Here is a 16264-nt window from a genome sequence, read left to right on the forward strand (position 1 = left end):
GACTTGATTGAAAAATGGTGTCATTGCCTATGTACTTAGGTTAGGATGAGGTCATACTGAAGTAGAGTAGGTTCCTAATTCAATATGACTGGTATTCTTACACAAAAGCAAAATTTGGATACGCACACACACACACACACAAACATACACACACACTCATCATTGAAATAAAGCATGGCACCTGGGATCCTAAAAAGAAGGCTCCGTGGCTTGTTAGAAAAGATCAGGAGAAAATAAAACTTCCAAATAAATTAGTATTGAACTAAAAATTCCCGTCAGTGAATGAGTATGGCTTGGATGCCTACAGTAGCATCATTCCACAACTGGCTATTGATTGTGGGAAAAAAATAAAGTTTTAAACATTCGCAAAGCAAGAATAAGTGAGCAAGTGGTGTTAATTGATTCCTGAGAGTCTAAATCAATTCCTTGTCTTATGTGTCATCTCATTTTAATTAAAAAAGAATACGATTAGTTAAGGATCCACACTGCACAATAAAATTGTTTCCCAGTCATACTTTAGAGTAGTTTCATATTGCCTGCTGGTGGTCAGCTTCCCCCCATGTGTGCACGTGCACACGTGCACACACACACATAAACTCATCATTATAATTGGAAAATGTTACATGGTAGAGCAGCAAAATATCAATTCACTCATCAATCCATTTAACAAATATTATGGAGCACCTCTATACTCTGTGAGGCATTGAGAATTCAGAGATTAACAAGAGTTCTCACTCCAGTGGAGAATTTAGTGAATAATCTAGAAATCACCATATATTTTCATTAGTACCATGAGAGAAACACATGAGGGAATGAAAGAGGTTCAGAGAATGGGCACACAAGTCATTCTGAAGTCAGGCATTAAGAATGGTTCCTTAGAGAAGAAGCCCTTGAATGGATTAGCTGAGCAGACAAGTAGTAAAGGTCATTCTAGACAGAAGGAACATCATAGTATGTCAGAGCTTCTCCATAAAGTTGAGTTTATTTGGAAGAAAAAAAAAATTGGGAAAATGGTGGCAGATATTTAATAACATTTAACAACGGTTTGTTGGACAACTACTGCAAGTAAAGCCCATTTTAAATTACACCAGCTTACAACTACAACAATGGAAAAAAGACAAAAATACTAATTTTATAACATCACACCTGCTGGCAAACATAATTGTATCTGGCCAAGTCCAGCATTTCTTCTTGAGCAAAATTAGTCACATCTGTGACTTGATAGTCTGCAGTGAAAACATTGCAACACCTAAGTCCTGGATAAATTCAAACCACCAGGAAAATGGGTACCTCATAGTATTTGAACATTGAAAATCAAATGACAGTACATGCTACATATGGAAAGAGCTTCCGCTAAACATCACTTACTTGCATGCAGACTCTCAGGCCCAATGGGTTCTGCTATAAGGTCATTGAGTTTCTCACATAAATCATAAAGCCAAATCTGACACTGATATTTATGGCTTGAAGCTTTCATTCCCCACATGGAAATTTCCCAGTAGATTCTTAGACTATCGTTGTTATCTCTGTTGATGGCCAGTCAGTAAACAAATGTTTATGGAGTCACCACAAAGCACAGACTGACAAATGAAAAGCATACTTTTGATAGCAAGGGATGATTGGTCATGGTCCTCAAATAAAGGAGTTTATGGCTTCAGAACAAAAAACAGACAAACGTTATAACCTGAAATATATCATTGCATCATTATAGTGAGAGGAATCCATTACGAGCTTGGATTGCAGAATGTACTGAAGAAATAGGACAAAAGTGAGTATAGTGAGTGGTCCCAGAATACCTACCACTCACGGGTTCCTTAGTAAGCTCTCTGTGCACCCTTTACCTTCGTTTCTCAAGCTATAAAATGGGATAACGGTAGTATCTACATCATAAGAATGCCATGAGGATTAAATAAGAAAATACATCTGCAACAATTAGAACAGTAGCTGGCACAAAAATATTAGGACTATTGAAAATACTAGGGATCTTTAAAAGGCTTCCCCAAAAAAGCCTTGCCCAAAAAAGGTAGTTTGAAAACAGTAACTTAGAGAATAGGAAAACTGAAATAGCTCTTCTTTGTTCACTTTTGAGGAATTCTGAATTGGAATCTAAACAGGATAAACCACTTAATAATAATTCTTTGACTTTAGCCACCCTTAGATTTCTGGCACTTGCTGAACTGCAATATTGAATTTTGCATTTATAATCTCATTTTTTCTAGTTATTTCTTCTTTCTTCACCTGTGTAATTTTAACTTAAACTCAGCAATTTACATCTCTTCCTATATAATATCACCTTGTTTCCAGAGAGGGAGCCTAGTCCTCTGAGAAAATCAAGAGACTAAGCTCTAATCCTAGCCTTTCTGCCTATTGGTTGTCTAAATTTTTTTTTAATTTAAACAGATTTATTTATTCACTTAATAATCAAGAAATCCATTCCGTATTATCCTTATGAAAAATAGCTACATTGCCCAACCCTAAACATAAAAATTGAAAAAAGTAATGTGTTTTACATTTTTGCAAATCTCTCTAATCTGCAAATACTGATGCCCTGGCATCAGTATTTTTTAAGCTGTTTTGGTGATTTCAGCATGCATCCAAGTTTAAGCACCAGTGATATAAGTCTGCTGTCCTTCGCATTCCTATGGTGTATTAAATGAAAGACGTATGACATCTGACTTAAAAGAATACATTTGGATTCTCACATTGATTTCTACATTCAATTTCTTTGGATATATTGCTTTATTTGAAGGACATGAAGAAAAACTTTTACAGATATGTAACTGGAAAATGGAGAAGTATTTTAATAGTCTTTTCAGAGAACTGTGTATAGTCTTCTTTGATACTACACCAAATTTCAACAAGTGTTGGTTCCTTACAGGTTAATTGCTGTGGAATCTAGAAACATATCATTGTGCTTATCATACTCTGTTACATTAAAATCTATTGGTTTATCTTGCACATTGAATGAAACTTTAACCCATTCATGATCTTCTATCATGTATCAATCGTTTAGAAAATGTTGATTCATTGTTTTGAATATTAACATATCATTATCTACTATCAAAAAAAACACTTTTTAAAATATTTCCATTGATCCTTTCAGAAATGTTTTTAAGTATGAGGAAGCAGCCAAGCTCACAGTGGCAGATGCAACTTTTAATTTTCACTTATAAGATGAAATTTTGTTGTGGCAACAAACAAGGAAAATTGTCCTAGTTGTTTCCTAAAAGGGAGAGTCTTACTTTGTTCATTTTTGAGGAAATATCTGCCAAATACCCAAGTTTAAACAACCATAATTTTTCTGGCCATCACACTTTCAAGTAAAAAATACTGTCCCCCCAAAAAAAAGAGAAAGAGAAAAAAAAGTCTATGCTGGTTTAGCTCTAGCATAGAAACAATTGCGTAAGTGCTTTTCCCAAGACAAGGCAGCCTTCATTATTGCAGCAGTACTTTACATACTTCTTATTTCATCACCCAGCATATGTAAATGATACATACTCAAGGTTCAAAGTTTAATAAAATTAATATCTCTTACTGCTTCACTGAGGGAATTTTTCAACAAAACTGATTTTTTTACTGTGTGTGGCAGTGAAAAATACAATATTCCTGTAAAATTGGCATTGCAGCCTTACTTCATGCTAAGGCACCAGCGCTTTTGTTTGTTGTTTGTTTGTTTGTTTGTTTGGTAGGGTCCTGGCTCTGCCGTAGGCCTGGAGTGCAGTGGCTGGATCAAGCTCCTGCAAGCTCCGCCTCCCGGGTTCACGCCATTCTCTGCCTCAGCCTCCCGAGGCAGCTGGGACTACAGGCGCCCGCCACCTACGCCCGGCTAGTTTTCTGTCTTTTTAGTAGAGCCGAAGGTTTCACCCGTGTTAGCCAGGATGGTCTGATCTCCTGACCTGCGTGATCAGCCCATCTCGGCCTCCCAAAGTGCTGGGATTACAGGCTTGAGCCACCGCGCCCGGCCTGGCACCAGCGCTTTTATCCACCATTGGTTTTGCGCCATCAGTACAAATGTCAACATAGTCAAAAAGAAATCTAGTGCTTCCATGTTATTATGAAAATTTTTATTTTCATATCATTATGAAAATAAATTATGGACTCCCTGAAAGGACTTTCTTGAAGTCTGTAAAACACAGTTTGAGAACTACTGATCTAAGTCATTGGTTCTCAAACTTGGCTGCCTATTAGAGTCACCTGAGAAGATGTTTTAAATATTGATGCTCAGGCCACATCTTTGACTAATGAAATCAAAATCTCTGGGTACAGGGCCCTGACATCAATATTTTTTAAGCTGTTTTGGTGATTTCAGCATGCATCCAAGTTTAAGCACCAGTGATATAAGTCTGCTGTCCTTCGCGTTCCTATGGTGTATTAAATGAAAGAGGTATGACAGCTCTGAGACCCCAGGAAGCACCAGCAGGTTCAGTTCAGAATACTGTAGGTATAGGCTGGCATCTATGCAGAATCCCAAAGGATAATTTTCATGCCTGGATTCCCAGTCTTTGGCCCATTTATCATCACTGTTGCTAAATACAGTAGCATGTGTTATAGAAGAATGCATAAAGCACTGGCCAAGGATTCAAGCTGAGTACTCTACAGCTAACTCTAATATTTATTAGCTTTGTGGTTTGGCCAAAATACTTAGCTTCTTTGCTTCCTTACCCTAAAAATGGTGATGATAATAACAACATCTATTCTCAGTGGGTGGTTAGGAGGATTAAATGAGCAAATATATGGAAACTCTTACAACAGTTCTTGGCATACTGGAAGCACTAAATGTCAGCCATTAATACTATCCACTGAAATGTAACTTTCAGTGATACATCAAAAGTGCCTATCAGACAATAAGCACTTCTTGAATAAACGAATGCAGAAACATCACAATTAGAGCAAAGGAATGATGTCATGAAGCCTGGCTTTATCACTTACTGTGTTCACTTGATAAGTTATGTAAACTTTCTGAGTTTCAGCTTTATCCATACTTTACCCTGTGCGCTTCTGTTTCCTCACATATAAAACAAAAGGTTTAGATCATCTTCACGGTTTCTTTCATCTCTACAATGTAATGATCTTATTGCTTATTTATATTTTTTTCAATGGCATTCATACAAATTAAATTTTATTTGGCCACTATGAATATAAGAAATACGACTTTATATAAGACTTATATAAAGACTTGGAAGAAATATAAGACTTTCTTCCAAGCTGCTGTCTTTGAGTATATTTAACTGTATTATCCAACTCCTATCACTTTCTCTTTTCCACAAGAGTCCAAGTAATGTCACCAATAACTTACTGAAGTCATGGTCCTCCAGGCTGCAACTCTTCCTTATATAATGTTGAAAAGATGGCCCCCTCATAAAATATACTCTTATTAAACCCATGCTGATTCCTAGTACTTTCCTCATTCAGTTCTAAGTGTTTCCATGCTCTCTGTTAGCAAACTTTGTTCTAGAAGATTGCCAAAGCACATCATGCTTATTTATTTATATTTTTTCATGATTTATATATCCCAAATTTGTCCTTCCTCCTCCCCTTTCACCCTCTGGGAGTCCTCCCATTATGTGTTTTTCAAGGATTATTGATAGTGATTTCAAAATGTAATCTGCAATTTCTTCCAGAATTCATTACTGTGGACAAACTCCATCCATCTGATTATGGGTTTGTGTGTGGTGTTTGTTTTTTTTTTTTTGTATTCTCTCCTAATTTTGAGTGTGGTAACATTTTCACATTATCTGTGCTACCATTTCCATGTTAGAAACCATTCCCAATGGAGAGAATGAGAAAGCAAGAGGGATGGAGCAGCATCTTTCTTTTATTCATATAGAACCAACTTTCCCATCTGATGATTCTATATCTTCCTGCCACATCTTCTCCTGAAACATAATTTCAAATCAAAACAATAGCAATGACAAAAATCACGTTGATGCATTTTCACATTCTGTGCTTTAGTGTCCCTTATTTTTACAGGCTGATGTCAATCTTTTATGTTGTATATGGGGACACCCCCAACCTACATACAGACAGCACCCATTCTGTGTTGCTAGTTCTAACACCAAAATCCCTAAAAACGTAGCCTAGTACCCAGGGGATTCTTTAGAGTCTTCATCTTCTCTTTCTTGTTGAGACTATTCTGTATTGTAGGAATTATTTTTTAAGTCCTCCTGTATTCCATTTTAGAGTCTTAATTTATGTGAAGCATATCTCTTTTAAAGTATTTTTTTCCAAAGCATATATAACTACATCCTGTTTTTCCTTCCTCCACTCTATCTAATAATAACATAATTGGGTAACTTTCTTCCAAAATTTTACATTACTTCTCCATTCTAAAACATTTTTTCTTTTATCATTCAAAATGATGTCCAGTGTAGGAGTTCCTTTATTTCTTTATGCTTTCTCAGAGAAACCATATGGCCAGTAAAGTAAGTCAAGAATATACCAGAACCAAGCTTTAGACAAATGAGACAGGAACTCAGTTAACAACTACCTGGATATTCCCCAACCCTAGTTTTAAATTTGTATTAAAAAGAAAGTTCCTGCTAACAGCAACTAGGTAGTCTATGGTGTATACCATAATATTGCTTCTGTTCCTCTTATTCTTTCTACCTGGATGCCTTTCTGTATTTGAAGGCTCAGGTTTATAGTCACACAGTAGAAGGTAGAGAGGAAGCTGTCAGGGGATAGCCATAGTACTTGAAGTCAAAACACCTGGTTTTACACCTTGATTTCACCCACACATTCTAACCATATGACTATGAGCAAGTTTCTTCACCTAGCAGAACTGTTTTTGCATATCTAAAATAGAAATAATATCCACCATAAAGTTATTGTGACTATCAAAAGAACAAAATATGTTTGTGTGTGTGTGTGTGTGTGTGTACATACCCAGTACATTGGTACCTGACTTTACAACAGAATAAACACATTTTTTAAATGAATAAACCAAAGTAACATTCTTCTGTACAGATAAGGCTGGGGTGGATGAGAAAGAGAAAGGAGAGAGACTTATAACCTACTGCCTCTCATGGTATTTACTTTTAAGCATTTTAACCCTTATAATCTAAATAAACTAATTTTATAAGGAGCAGCTCACTGTGATAAAATTACTTCAACACTTCACTCCATCATTCATTTGTATAACATGTGTTTCTAATGTAACTCTGAATATCAGAAGTTTGACTATATTATCACCCCATGCTATTCAATATAGGTGATACAATTCAGATAATACTTATTGTGTTCCAATCTCATGTTTCAACTCACTAAATGTGCGGTTTTTGGGGGTTTTTTTGTTTTTTTTTTTAATTTTAGACGGAATCTCACTCTGTCACCCAGGCTAGAGTGCAGTGGCCGGATCTCAGCTCACTGCAAGCTCCGCCTCCCGGGTTTACGCCATTCTCCTGCCTCAGCCTCCCCAGTAGCTGAGACTACAGGCGCCCGCCACCTCGCCCGGCTAGCTTTTTGTATTTTTTTTTTTTTAGTAGAGACGGGGTTTCACCGTGTTAGCCAGGATAGTCTCGATCTCCTGACCTCGTAATCCGCCCATCTCGGCCTCCCAATGTGCTGGGATTACAGGCTTGAGCTACCGCGCCCGGCCTGTGCCTCCTTTTTCTAGAGTCGATTGTGGTATCCTCATTAAACACACACGCACAGAAGAACATAAAATTATTCTTAAAATGCGGGCAATAGTTGTTTTATTCTAGCCCACAGCCTTCCCCAAAGCTACAGCTCATCGTGCCCCTTTCCAATGCAGAGAATCTTTTCCACATTGCTGTTATTTTATGGCTAGTTCGTTCTCTTGCAAAGCCTGCCTTGATTGTAAATTATTCTCATACATCCTGGAGAGTTAGACATGAAGCCTATCATTGAAAAACAAGAACTTTTTTTTTTTTTATTTTTTAGCAGCTTCTCATTACTCCTACCCCTATGGGAGAGGAAATTTCAGCAGTTTAGGATCGTTTCACTGTGATTCTTCGCTGCCAGAAAATAATGTCCAGATATTTTTTAGGTCCTTTCATTCTCTGTCTCCCTGAGGGATTCAGGTCCTGATTAATATAACTTGATGATGAGAAAATTATTGTATCAAGAAGAGATGGCCTCTCCAGTGCTAGCCAGAAACCTCTTAACAAAGTCAAGCTATTGCACAGACAGCGCTCCTATTACCAAGCCTTCCATAGTGGTACATAAATCCAGTGGAAGCCAGGCACTCATTCGAGAAGTAATGACAGTACCTGTTTGGTGACACCTGCCACTTCAATCAGGTTGAGTGAAGCAATATCCCTATGCCTAAATAAGTCAGTATAGGCCATTTTGTCCAGAGTCTCCTAGTCCTGAGAAGGGAAGAAATAAATAATATATTAGCCTTTACCCCTTCATCCACCCATTCACCTCCATTCCCCCGGATTCAAGAATACTAAATGCAAGAAAGATTTGGGGTTTTAATTTTGCATTATATTATGTGTTAAGCCCTGGATTTCTAGCTGTTTTATTTGTGGTTGAGAGGTAGCAGGATTGGAAAAGATACAGAAATATTTTTGATAGCTCTGGGCTATATCTAGTGTTGATTTTAATAGCAGGCCAGATATTCAAGAACATGCTGTGTAGCTGTGTATGAACTTGGCTGTTGGTTTCTCTTGCCAGATGAAATTATGATTAATCAGGGCTCAGATGTCAGTTGTTTTATATTGCTTGTGCTCTTTGCTAACAGCTGCCTATTTCAAGCTGTACTTCCTACATGTCAAATATAAACGTGAAACCACAATCTCCAAAAGGAAAAATTTCAAAGTACTAATATTCATGCCAATGTAGATAAAGCATACTGTAATATTCAATGTCATTTCTGATTAAAATCCACTTAGTATGTTACATAATTTAACTTAAGTCAGTATAGAGAAAGAACTCTCCTACACGAGGTAGCCAGGAGAAATTCTTTTTAAAACCTTATTATTCGGTATGCATATAATCTGCTTAGATATTTGTAAATATATATCTCTGCAAATACTCTATGCATAAAATGCTCCTCAATAAACAAATGTCACTTTCCTTTTTATTCTACAATAAATAAAAACAATAAATATGTTGATAGGTCAATTATAAAAAATTTAAATATTTGATTCAGATTTAGGTTTAAATACTTGGAAGTAAGGTGGTCTGTTCTTGACAAGGTCCTCAATACCTTTTTATTTGATTTGTTTACTCAAAAATGACATAAGAATATAATTCTGTATGATTTCTTTTCACATAGTCCAAGCAGAAAAATATTTTAAAAAGAAAAAGAAAGTAAAGAAAATATTGGTCAAGATTTTCAGGAGTTTAGAAAAGTGTATGCCTAAAATGTTGGGAGGTGGACTAAATATAATTGATTTTTTTTTTTTTTTTTTTTGCTTAACCTAGATGATAAATGTCTAATCTGGACTGCCCATGTGGCATGCAGTTTCCAAATTAAACTCTTTCAGAGACTGCTGTTTTTAGCAAAAGAGGGGGAAGTGAGAATTAGACAACACCCTTGCTCTTTCTATACAAGTGCAGTCAAAAATCGAGTTTGGCCAATTCACTGTAGTTCATTGACCCCAGAAACTTAAAGCAACCTTAGAGCCCCTGAACAGGTTTATCCTAGTCTAGAGTCTAGCACAGAGTATAGAAGAGAGTGTGGTGCCCTTCTCATTTCTCTCCTCTGTCCTTTCCTGATGCACACACTACCTGTGTGAGACCTGCTTCCCAGTGTCCGAAATACAGAATCCAAGGAAGCATCTGGTATTCATCTGGAGAACTATCAGAAAAAATGTAGCCATCTAGAGTAGAGGGGAAAAGGGAGTCAGTAAAAGGTGTGGATGCTATTATTCATTTTCATGTCGTCATTTACCTCTGGGTTTCTAACAAAGGTCCTTCTTCTCCCTCCCCCAGGTGGCAAACCTGCTGCGGCTCTTCCAGATCCCTCAGATCAGCTATGCATCCACCAGCGCCAAACTCAGTGACAAGTCGCGCTATGATTATTTTGCCAGGACCGTGCCCCCCGACTTCTACCAGGCCAAAGCCATGGCTGAAATCCTGCGCTTCTTCAACTGGACCTACGTTTCCACAGTGGCCTCTGAGGGTGACTACGGGGAGACAGGGATCGAGGCCTTCGAGCAGGAAGCCCGCCTGCGCAACATCTGCATCGCTACAGCGGAGAAGGTGGGCCGCTCCAACATCCGCAAGTCCTACGACAGCGTGATCCGAGAACTGCTGCAGAAGCCCAACGCGCGCGTCGTGGTCCTCTTCATGCGCAGCGACGACTCGCGGGAGCTCATTGCCGCTGCCAGCCGCGCCAACGCCTCCTTCACCTGGGTGGCCAGCGACGGCTGGGGTGCGCAGGAGAGCATCATCAAGGGCAGCGAGCACGTGGCCTACGGCGCCATCACCCTGGAGCTGGCCTCGCAGCCTGTCCGCCAGTTCGACCGCTACTTCCAGAGCCTCAACCCCTACAACAACCACCGCAATCCCTGGTTCCGGGACTTCTGGGAGCAAAAGTTCCAGTGCAGCCTCCAGAACAAGCGCAACCACAGGCGCGTCTGCGACAAGCACCTGGCCATCGACAGCAGCAACTACGAGCAAGAGTCCAAGATCATGTTCGTGGTTAACGCGGTGTATGCTATGGCCCACGCTTTGCACAAAATGCAGCGCACCCTCTGTCCCAACACTACCAAGCTTTGTGATGCTATGAAGATCCTGGATGGGAAGAAGTTGTACAAGGATTACTTGCTGAAAATCAACTTCACGGGTAAGCCAACAGCCTTTAAACATCTTCTCAGGTGCATACAGGTGAAATCAAATAGGAATCAAATGCCTCTGTGCCCAACTCAGAAATAATTGTTTCAGAGCCATAAAAAGGGTTCAAACTGTTAACCAAATATTCCAGGATGCGATAGGATGGTTCTCTAATATTCTTACTCATTTCTGAATGAACGTCTCGGCTGGTAAACGACATGGCAACGAAAGGGGCCTCAGGTGGGTCTGACAGCCCACTGTGGTAGCTCCCTAGATTAGGACCAGGCTAGATTTGAGTTCTTTGTTGTTGTTGGCTGCAGGATTATGGCATGTGTGATATGGGCATTTAATCTTTAGCAGAATTGGGAACTCTCTAGGGAACATGAACTTCCAAGCCTTCCTTGTGGGTGATTTGAGCAAAGGAATCTCATAACTTTCACAGTGGGTGAGAGAGAGAGAGAGAGAGAGAGAGAAATAGTCACTGATCTCCCAGAGCCTAATTAGGGACAAAATAGAAAAGATACTCAGACCACAGTAATTTCTAGGCATTCAGTTTCTTTTTCTGCTATACCAAAACATTTATATATTATTAATAGTTGGGGATTTTCTCAAAATATGAAATGAAACTCTTTTTCTGGAAGCTTGAGTATAAGCAGGTTGAAGACTAATGGAAGTCATTCTGATACAATAGTGAACATCATACAAAGGTGTATTCAAAGTGACTTTTGCTGCCTCTTTATTTATTTCTAAATACAGTCTAAATATTTCTCTAACTCTAGTATTGCATTGAATACATTACTACGTAAAAAGCACAAAGTCTTTAGGTCTACATTCTCTACTAGGGTACATGGGATATCTGCTTATTAAAGCACTTGTTCTGGGAACTGTAGCTTAATCCCAAATCATAAAATAGTAAGTAATATTTGGGGGCACAAAGATTTTGATACCAAAAAATTACAGTGATAAAATGCTTTCATCAGCCTAAATTACTAATACCTCTCATGCCACTCACGCATCGCTCCAGTCTGCACAATGTCTAGTCTGCTTCCATGGAATTATCATCCAAGATGTGAAAGTTTATAGGCTCAACTCATACTACCATTGGTGCAAATGGCAGTTCTCACATCTCCCTTATAAGTGGTCACTCAGAAGTCAAGTGGTCTATGAAAGCACAGGTAGTAATGAAAAAAGACCTCATGACCATTGGCTTCTATTCCATAATTCTTACCTGCAAGGCAGCCTTGAAAATAAGCACAAAAAAATTACCAGCCTGCATGTTGCATAACTTCTTTACTTTCCCCAGAGAGGGCCAAAAGTGATCAAAATCAATCATGTCAGTAATTCCTCCAATTCATCTGATGGATACCACTTCTTATCATTAGAATGACTGCTAAAAGTGGTAAAGATTAAACTTTTTCTGTGCCCTGTATTCCCATAAGTGTATTTCATATAGAAATAACAAATAAATAAGTAAATAAATAAATAGAGTAATAAATCAGCATTCATCTTCAAATCCCAGGTCAGTTCCTATTGACATCTCTAAAAAGTGAGAATGGACCTTGGAGTCAGTAAAAAAAGAATATCTTTACTCTAAAAATAAATGAACTCTCAGGTATTCATAAAAGCCATCTGCAATGCACTTAATACTTAAAGATGAATAAGAATTCAGCACATACTCCCCATCAGACTACCCTTCAGGATATTATTTGTCTTTACTGACCACATATATTAATTAACTTTGTTATTCTAGTTCATTTCTTACTTTTTAGTATGCAAATATACAAATATATTCACTCATCAGCAGCTAAAATAAAAGGAACTCTTAGAATTCAGAAAGCCATTGCAAGGTGTTTTATGTAACCAAAACATGTTCCTTCATTCCAGTGACTTCTTGGGTCTTAAAAGGCAAAGAAAAGTAAAGAAATAAGGGCATTATTTGGATAAACAAAACAAAAGTATCTTCTTTTTGTCTATCTTGTTCAATTACTCGTTTCAAGTCTACCATTCAGTTTGGCTGTGCAAACCTGACCACAAAGTGCTATTTTAGCCTTCTCAATTTGTCAGACATTACCAGTCATTCTCCATCTCTGAAGAGAGTAGGAGGGTGAAAAACAGATTTAAACCACATAAAAGAGAGGGAATTTAGACCAGCCACAAGGTAAATATTCTTAGCAGTGAGAATTGGACAAGAAAATACATTACTAAGGGAGGATACCACAATGCTAAGTTAGCTAACTAGTACATTTTAAAAATAAGTCAAAGAACTGACTATAATAATAGAATGCAGATTTCAGTTTACAGTAACCTGTATATGGCTAAATATATGTATATTTTTAACTTAGAACTAGGTAAAAGATTATAAGTATGTATGCATTATTACTGCTTTAAGCTTGAGATGCACTATGGAATATTTTTTCCTAGCTATTGAAAAGCAGATTTGTTTTACTTTTTTTCTGAAACAGTATCGTTGTTTTTCTAACTTGAATATTGTGGCAATAAACTAGGCACAATACTACACACTTAGCAGACACTAAACAATCTGTTAATCTGTTCAATTAGGCTGAAAAAGTATTCTTCTGGCCATTTGCATGTACTCAATATATTTACTTCAAGATTCTTCTGACAAGGGACACTTTTAGCCAATTCCCCAATAGCTCTCATCATTATAGGATTAAAAAACTAGGCCTCCTGAGAATTTTAAAATAGATTAAAATACTTCCTGGTACTCAGATGTGTTCCCACTAGGTAGTTCCAGCATTGGTCAACATGGATCTTATTTGAAGCTAACCCAATTTAAATATTCCTTTTGAAAAACAGATTTTTAGAGCTATGCCTTGCTAAAAATTATTCTAAATAGTAATCTCTCCTGGCATAGGAGCTAACCACTGCCCAGGTCTCTAGGTTCATTTCCTGCTGTATGCTCCACATTCACTCTTCCTTCCATTAACACTGCTTGCAGTGACCCAAACATGCCATGCCTCTATTTTTGCCTGCATACTTCCTGTGAATGCTATTTCTTTATCTAGAAGACTCTCTTTCCACCCCCACCTGCCTTATCTGGCATCTTCAGTTATTCCTGTGTCTCTTCGAGATTCAATTTAATTGATAGTTCCTTTAGGAATCATTACTATACTTCCCAAATTGAGATAAATGCCCCTTCTTATTCCCATATCCATCTGGGATTTTGCCTTCCTTCATACTTTATATCCAATCCACCAAAATCTCTTGTTGGCGCTACCTTCAAAATAGATCCAGAATCTGATGACTTATCATCATCTCAACTGCTACCACCCTGGTCCACACCACCATCTCTAGCTTATATTTCTGTGATAGCCTCCTAATTGATTTATTGTTGCCTACCTCCAACCTAGACAATCTATTATCTGCATAATAGCCAGGATGCCCTATTAAAATCTAAGTCGAAGTCCTTCCTCTACCCAAAACCACTTGAGTTCCCTTGTTTCACTCATAGTGAAAGTCAACATCCTTACAATGTCCTGCACGACCCCCCTGCTCTGCCCCTACCTATCCTGACTGCTCTCCTTTCCTAACCTTTTACTCTCTTTCTTTCTCACGTCACTCCAGCCACCCTTGTTTCCAACATTAGGGCTTTTCCATTGCCAGTTCTCTCTGCCTATATTGCCCCTACCGCAGATATTTCTGTGGTTAATCCATTCCCTACTTCTTTCAAGTCTTCATTTAAATGTTATCTTCTCAGTGAGACCTACTCTGGCCATTTTTAACAGCGCAATGCATTACCCTCAACGCCCACTACAGATGCCCCTATTTCCCTTGTAACCTGCTCTACCTTTTGTTTTTTTACCCCATGACGTTTTCCCCTTCCGTCATACTACATCGTCTATTACTTTCGTATTTATTCTTTATTGTTTGATCCTCACACTAGAATATAAGCTCCACAAAAACAGAAATCATTATCAATTTCGTTCACAATGCATCCCAAGCATAATAGGCATTCAGTAAATATTTGTTGATTTTGAATAGCACTTAACACTCAAACTTATGTTTTCTTCTCTATCTTTATTACTAGATTGTGGTAATAATCTTTCAAGGCATAATACATATATTTCATCTCTGATCTCAAATACTCAGCATGGTTTCTGGCATAGAGCAGACATTGTGTAAATGTTTACTAAAGGAGTGAGAAATTATAAAAAGCAATCAATCAATTGATTTATAATATGATTGCTTTGGAAACATTTTAACGTATAAATTTTATTAACAAATGAATGTCAAGAAAGAAAAGTGTTATAACTTCTAGAGTGACTTGCTTTTACCTAAGTACTCTCCTTTAGTTATATTCTATCATTTCATTTGAGATAATTGTGACCAAATATCATTAAAGCTGGAAGAGACCCATCACTGTTTTACAGATGAATCCCAAGAATTGAAAGTGATTTGCCCAAGGTCAGTCAGCTGGTTAGCAACAGGGGCCAGGACTGTTAGCCGGTTAGTAACAGGGGCCAGGTGAAATTCATGTCACCTGACCCAGTGATGTTTTTGTATGTGCACAAGGACTATTGGAAATTGATGTATTTGATCCCAAACATCTACCACAGTTTCTGATCCATTCTAAATATTAAAGAAATGTTGTTGACAGAATGAAAGATAATCAATAGGTTTGTAATATGTTCCCTTTTCTTATTTCTTTTTAACATACCTTTAATGCTCCTGGTCCACTTTTTCAGTTGACGCAAAGGTGGTTCATCAAACAGCCAAACTTTGAACGCTAAGCCTTGGATTCCAAACCTTAGTATATTTAAAAATAAATAAAGTTTCAAATCATGTTTAATTGTTCAGTAAAATTATTTCCATGTGTAAGAGTCATGTCATCCAGAATCCTTAAGTAAATATTTAAATGAGAATTATGTTTGGTGTCACGTGAATTTTCAAACTTACTTTGAGTAAAATTTCATGAGTTTATGATGTAAAAGAAAGTTTAAACTATGCAATACAGTTAAAGAAAAGGAAGTAGAGAGGTCTGTGAAACATCTAAAGAAATGGGATATCACTTGATTATGTTCACAGTACAGTACATTCTCTCTCACTTTTTATTCTGAGACCAGTTCCAGAAAGTCGAATAGAATCAAATCATAGAGTTACAAAAGGCCTTCCTCAAAGATGAGCTTGTCCCTACTTCTCACTTGACAGAGGTGAAAATTCAGGATGTCAGCATTATTATCTTCACTTACTGAAGCACACAAAAGTGAACTCAACTGTCAGAGTGATGTGGTAACTGGAGTACACCCAGTTTGAAAGAAAAAAAAAAAAGAGCTTCCATTTGCTAAACATAACTGCCAGAAGTGCCCCAAGACACATCCAATGTCACGTAGGCATTATCTCAGGAATAACATTTATGCCATTCCTCTCTGCAATTCTCAGGGTTAGGCTAAACTGTTTGAGAATGGAGATACTTAGAACGTAACACAAAAGAAAATTCATCCAAGTTCACATAACGAATAGGTGACAGAGTAAACTGCCAAGGTCCTGATTTAGTCAT

General features: G+C 37.7%; 2 protein-coding genes across 9 annotated transcripts in view; one reads left to right on the forward strand and one right to left on the reverse strand.

Annotated features, from left to right (window-relative positions):
* Positions 1-16264, forward strand: part of GRM3 (glutamate metabotropic receptor 3) — a 229105-nt gene that overhangs the window by 140684 nt on the left and 72157 nt on the right. For both annotated transcript variants that reach the window (XM_003896380.5, XM_017956995.3), the window contains one exon: positions 9904-10759. In XM_003896380.5, coding sequence (XP_003896429.1) covers positions 9904-10759 — 856 coding nt within the window. The remainder of the gene's footprint in view (positions 1-9903; positions 10760-16264) is intronic.
* The window catches only part of KIAA1324L (KIAA1324 like), a 276854-nt gene continuing 271369 nt past the window's right edge, over positions 10780-16264 (reverse strand). For 4 of the 7 annotated variants that reach the window (XM_031665969.1, XM_031665964.1, XM_031665966.1 and 1 more), the window contains one exon: positions 10781-15513. In XM_031665969.1, the coding sequence (XP_031521829.1) occupies positions 15315-15513 (199 nt within the window). In that variant the 3' untranslated portion in view covers positions 10781-15314. Of the gene's footprint in view, positions 15514-16264 lie in introns of all 7 variants that reach the window. The other 3 variants (XM_031665967.1, XM_031665970.1, XM_031665965.1) reach the window with 2 other exon arrangements.

This window comes from Papio anubis, chromosome 4, assembly GCF_008728515.1.
Source record: "Papio anubis isolate 15944 chromosome 4, Panubis1.0, whole genome shotgun sequence".
NCBI classification, from domain to species: domain Eukaryota; kingdom Metazoa; phylum Chordata; class Mammalia; order Primates; family Cercopithecidae; genus Papio; species Papio anubis.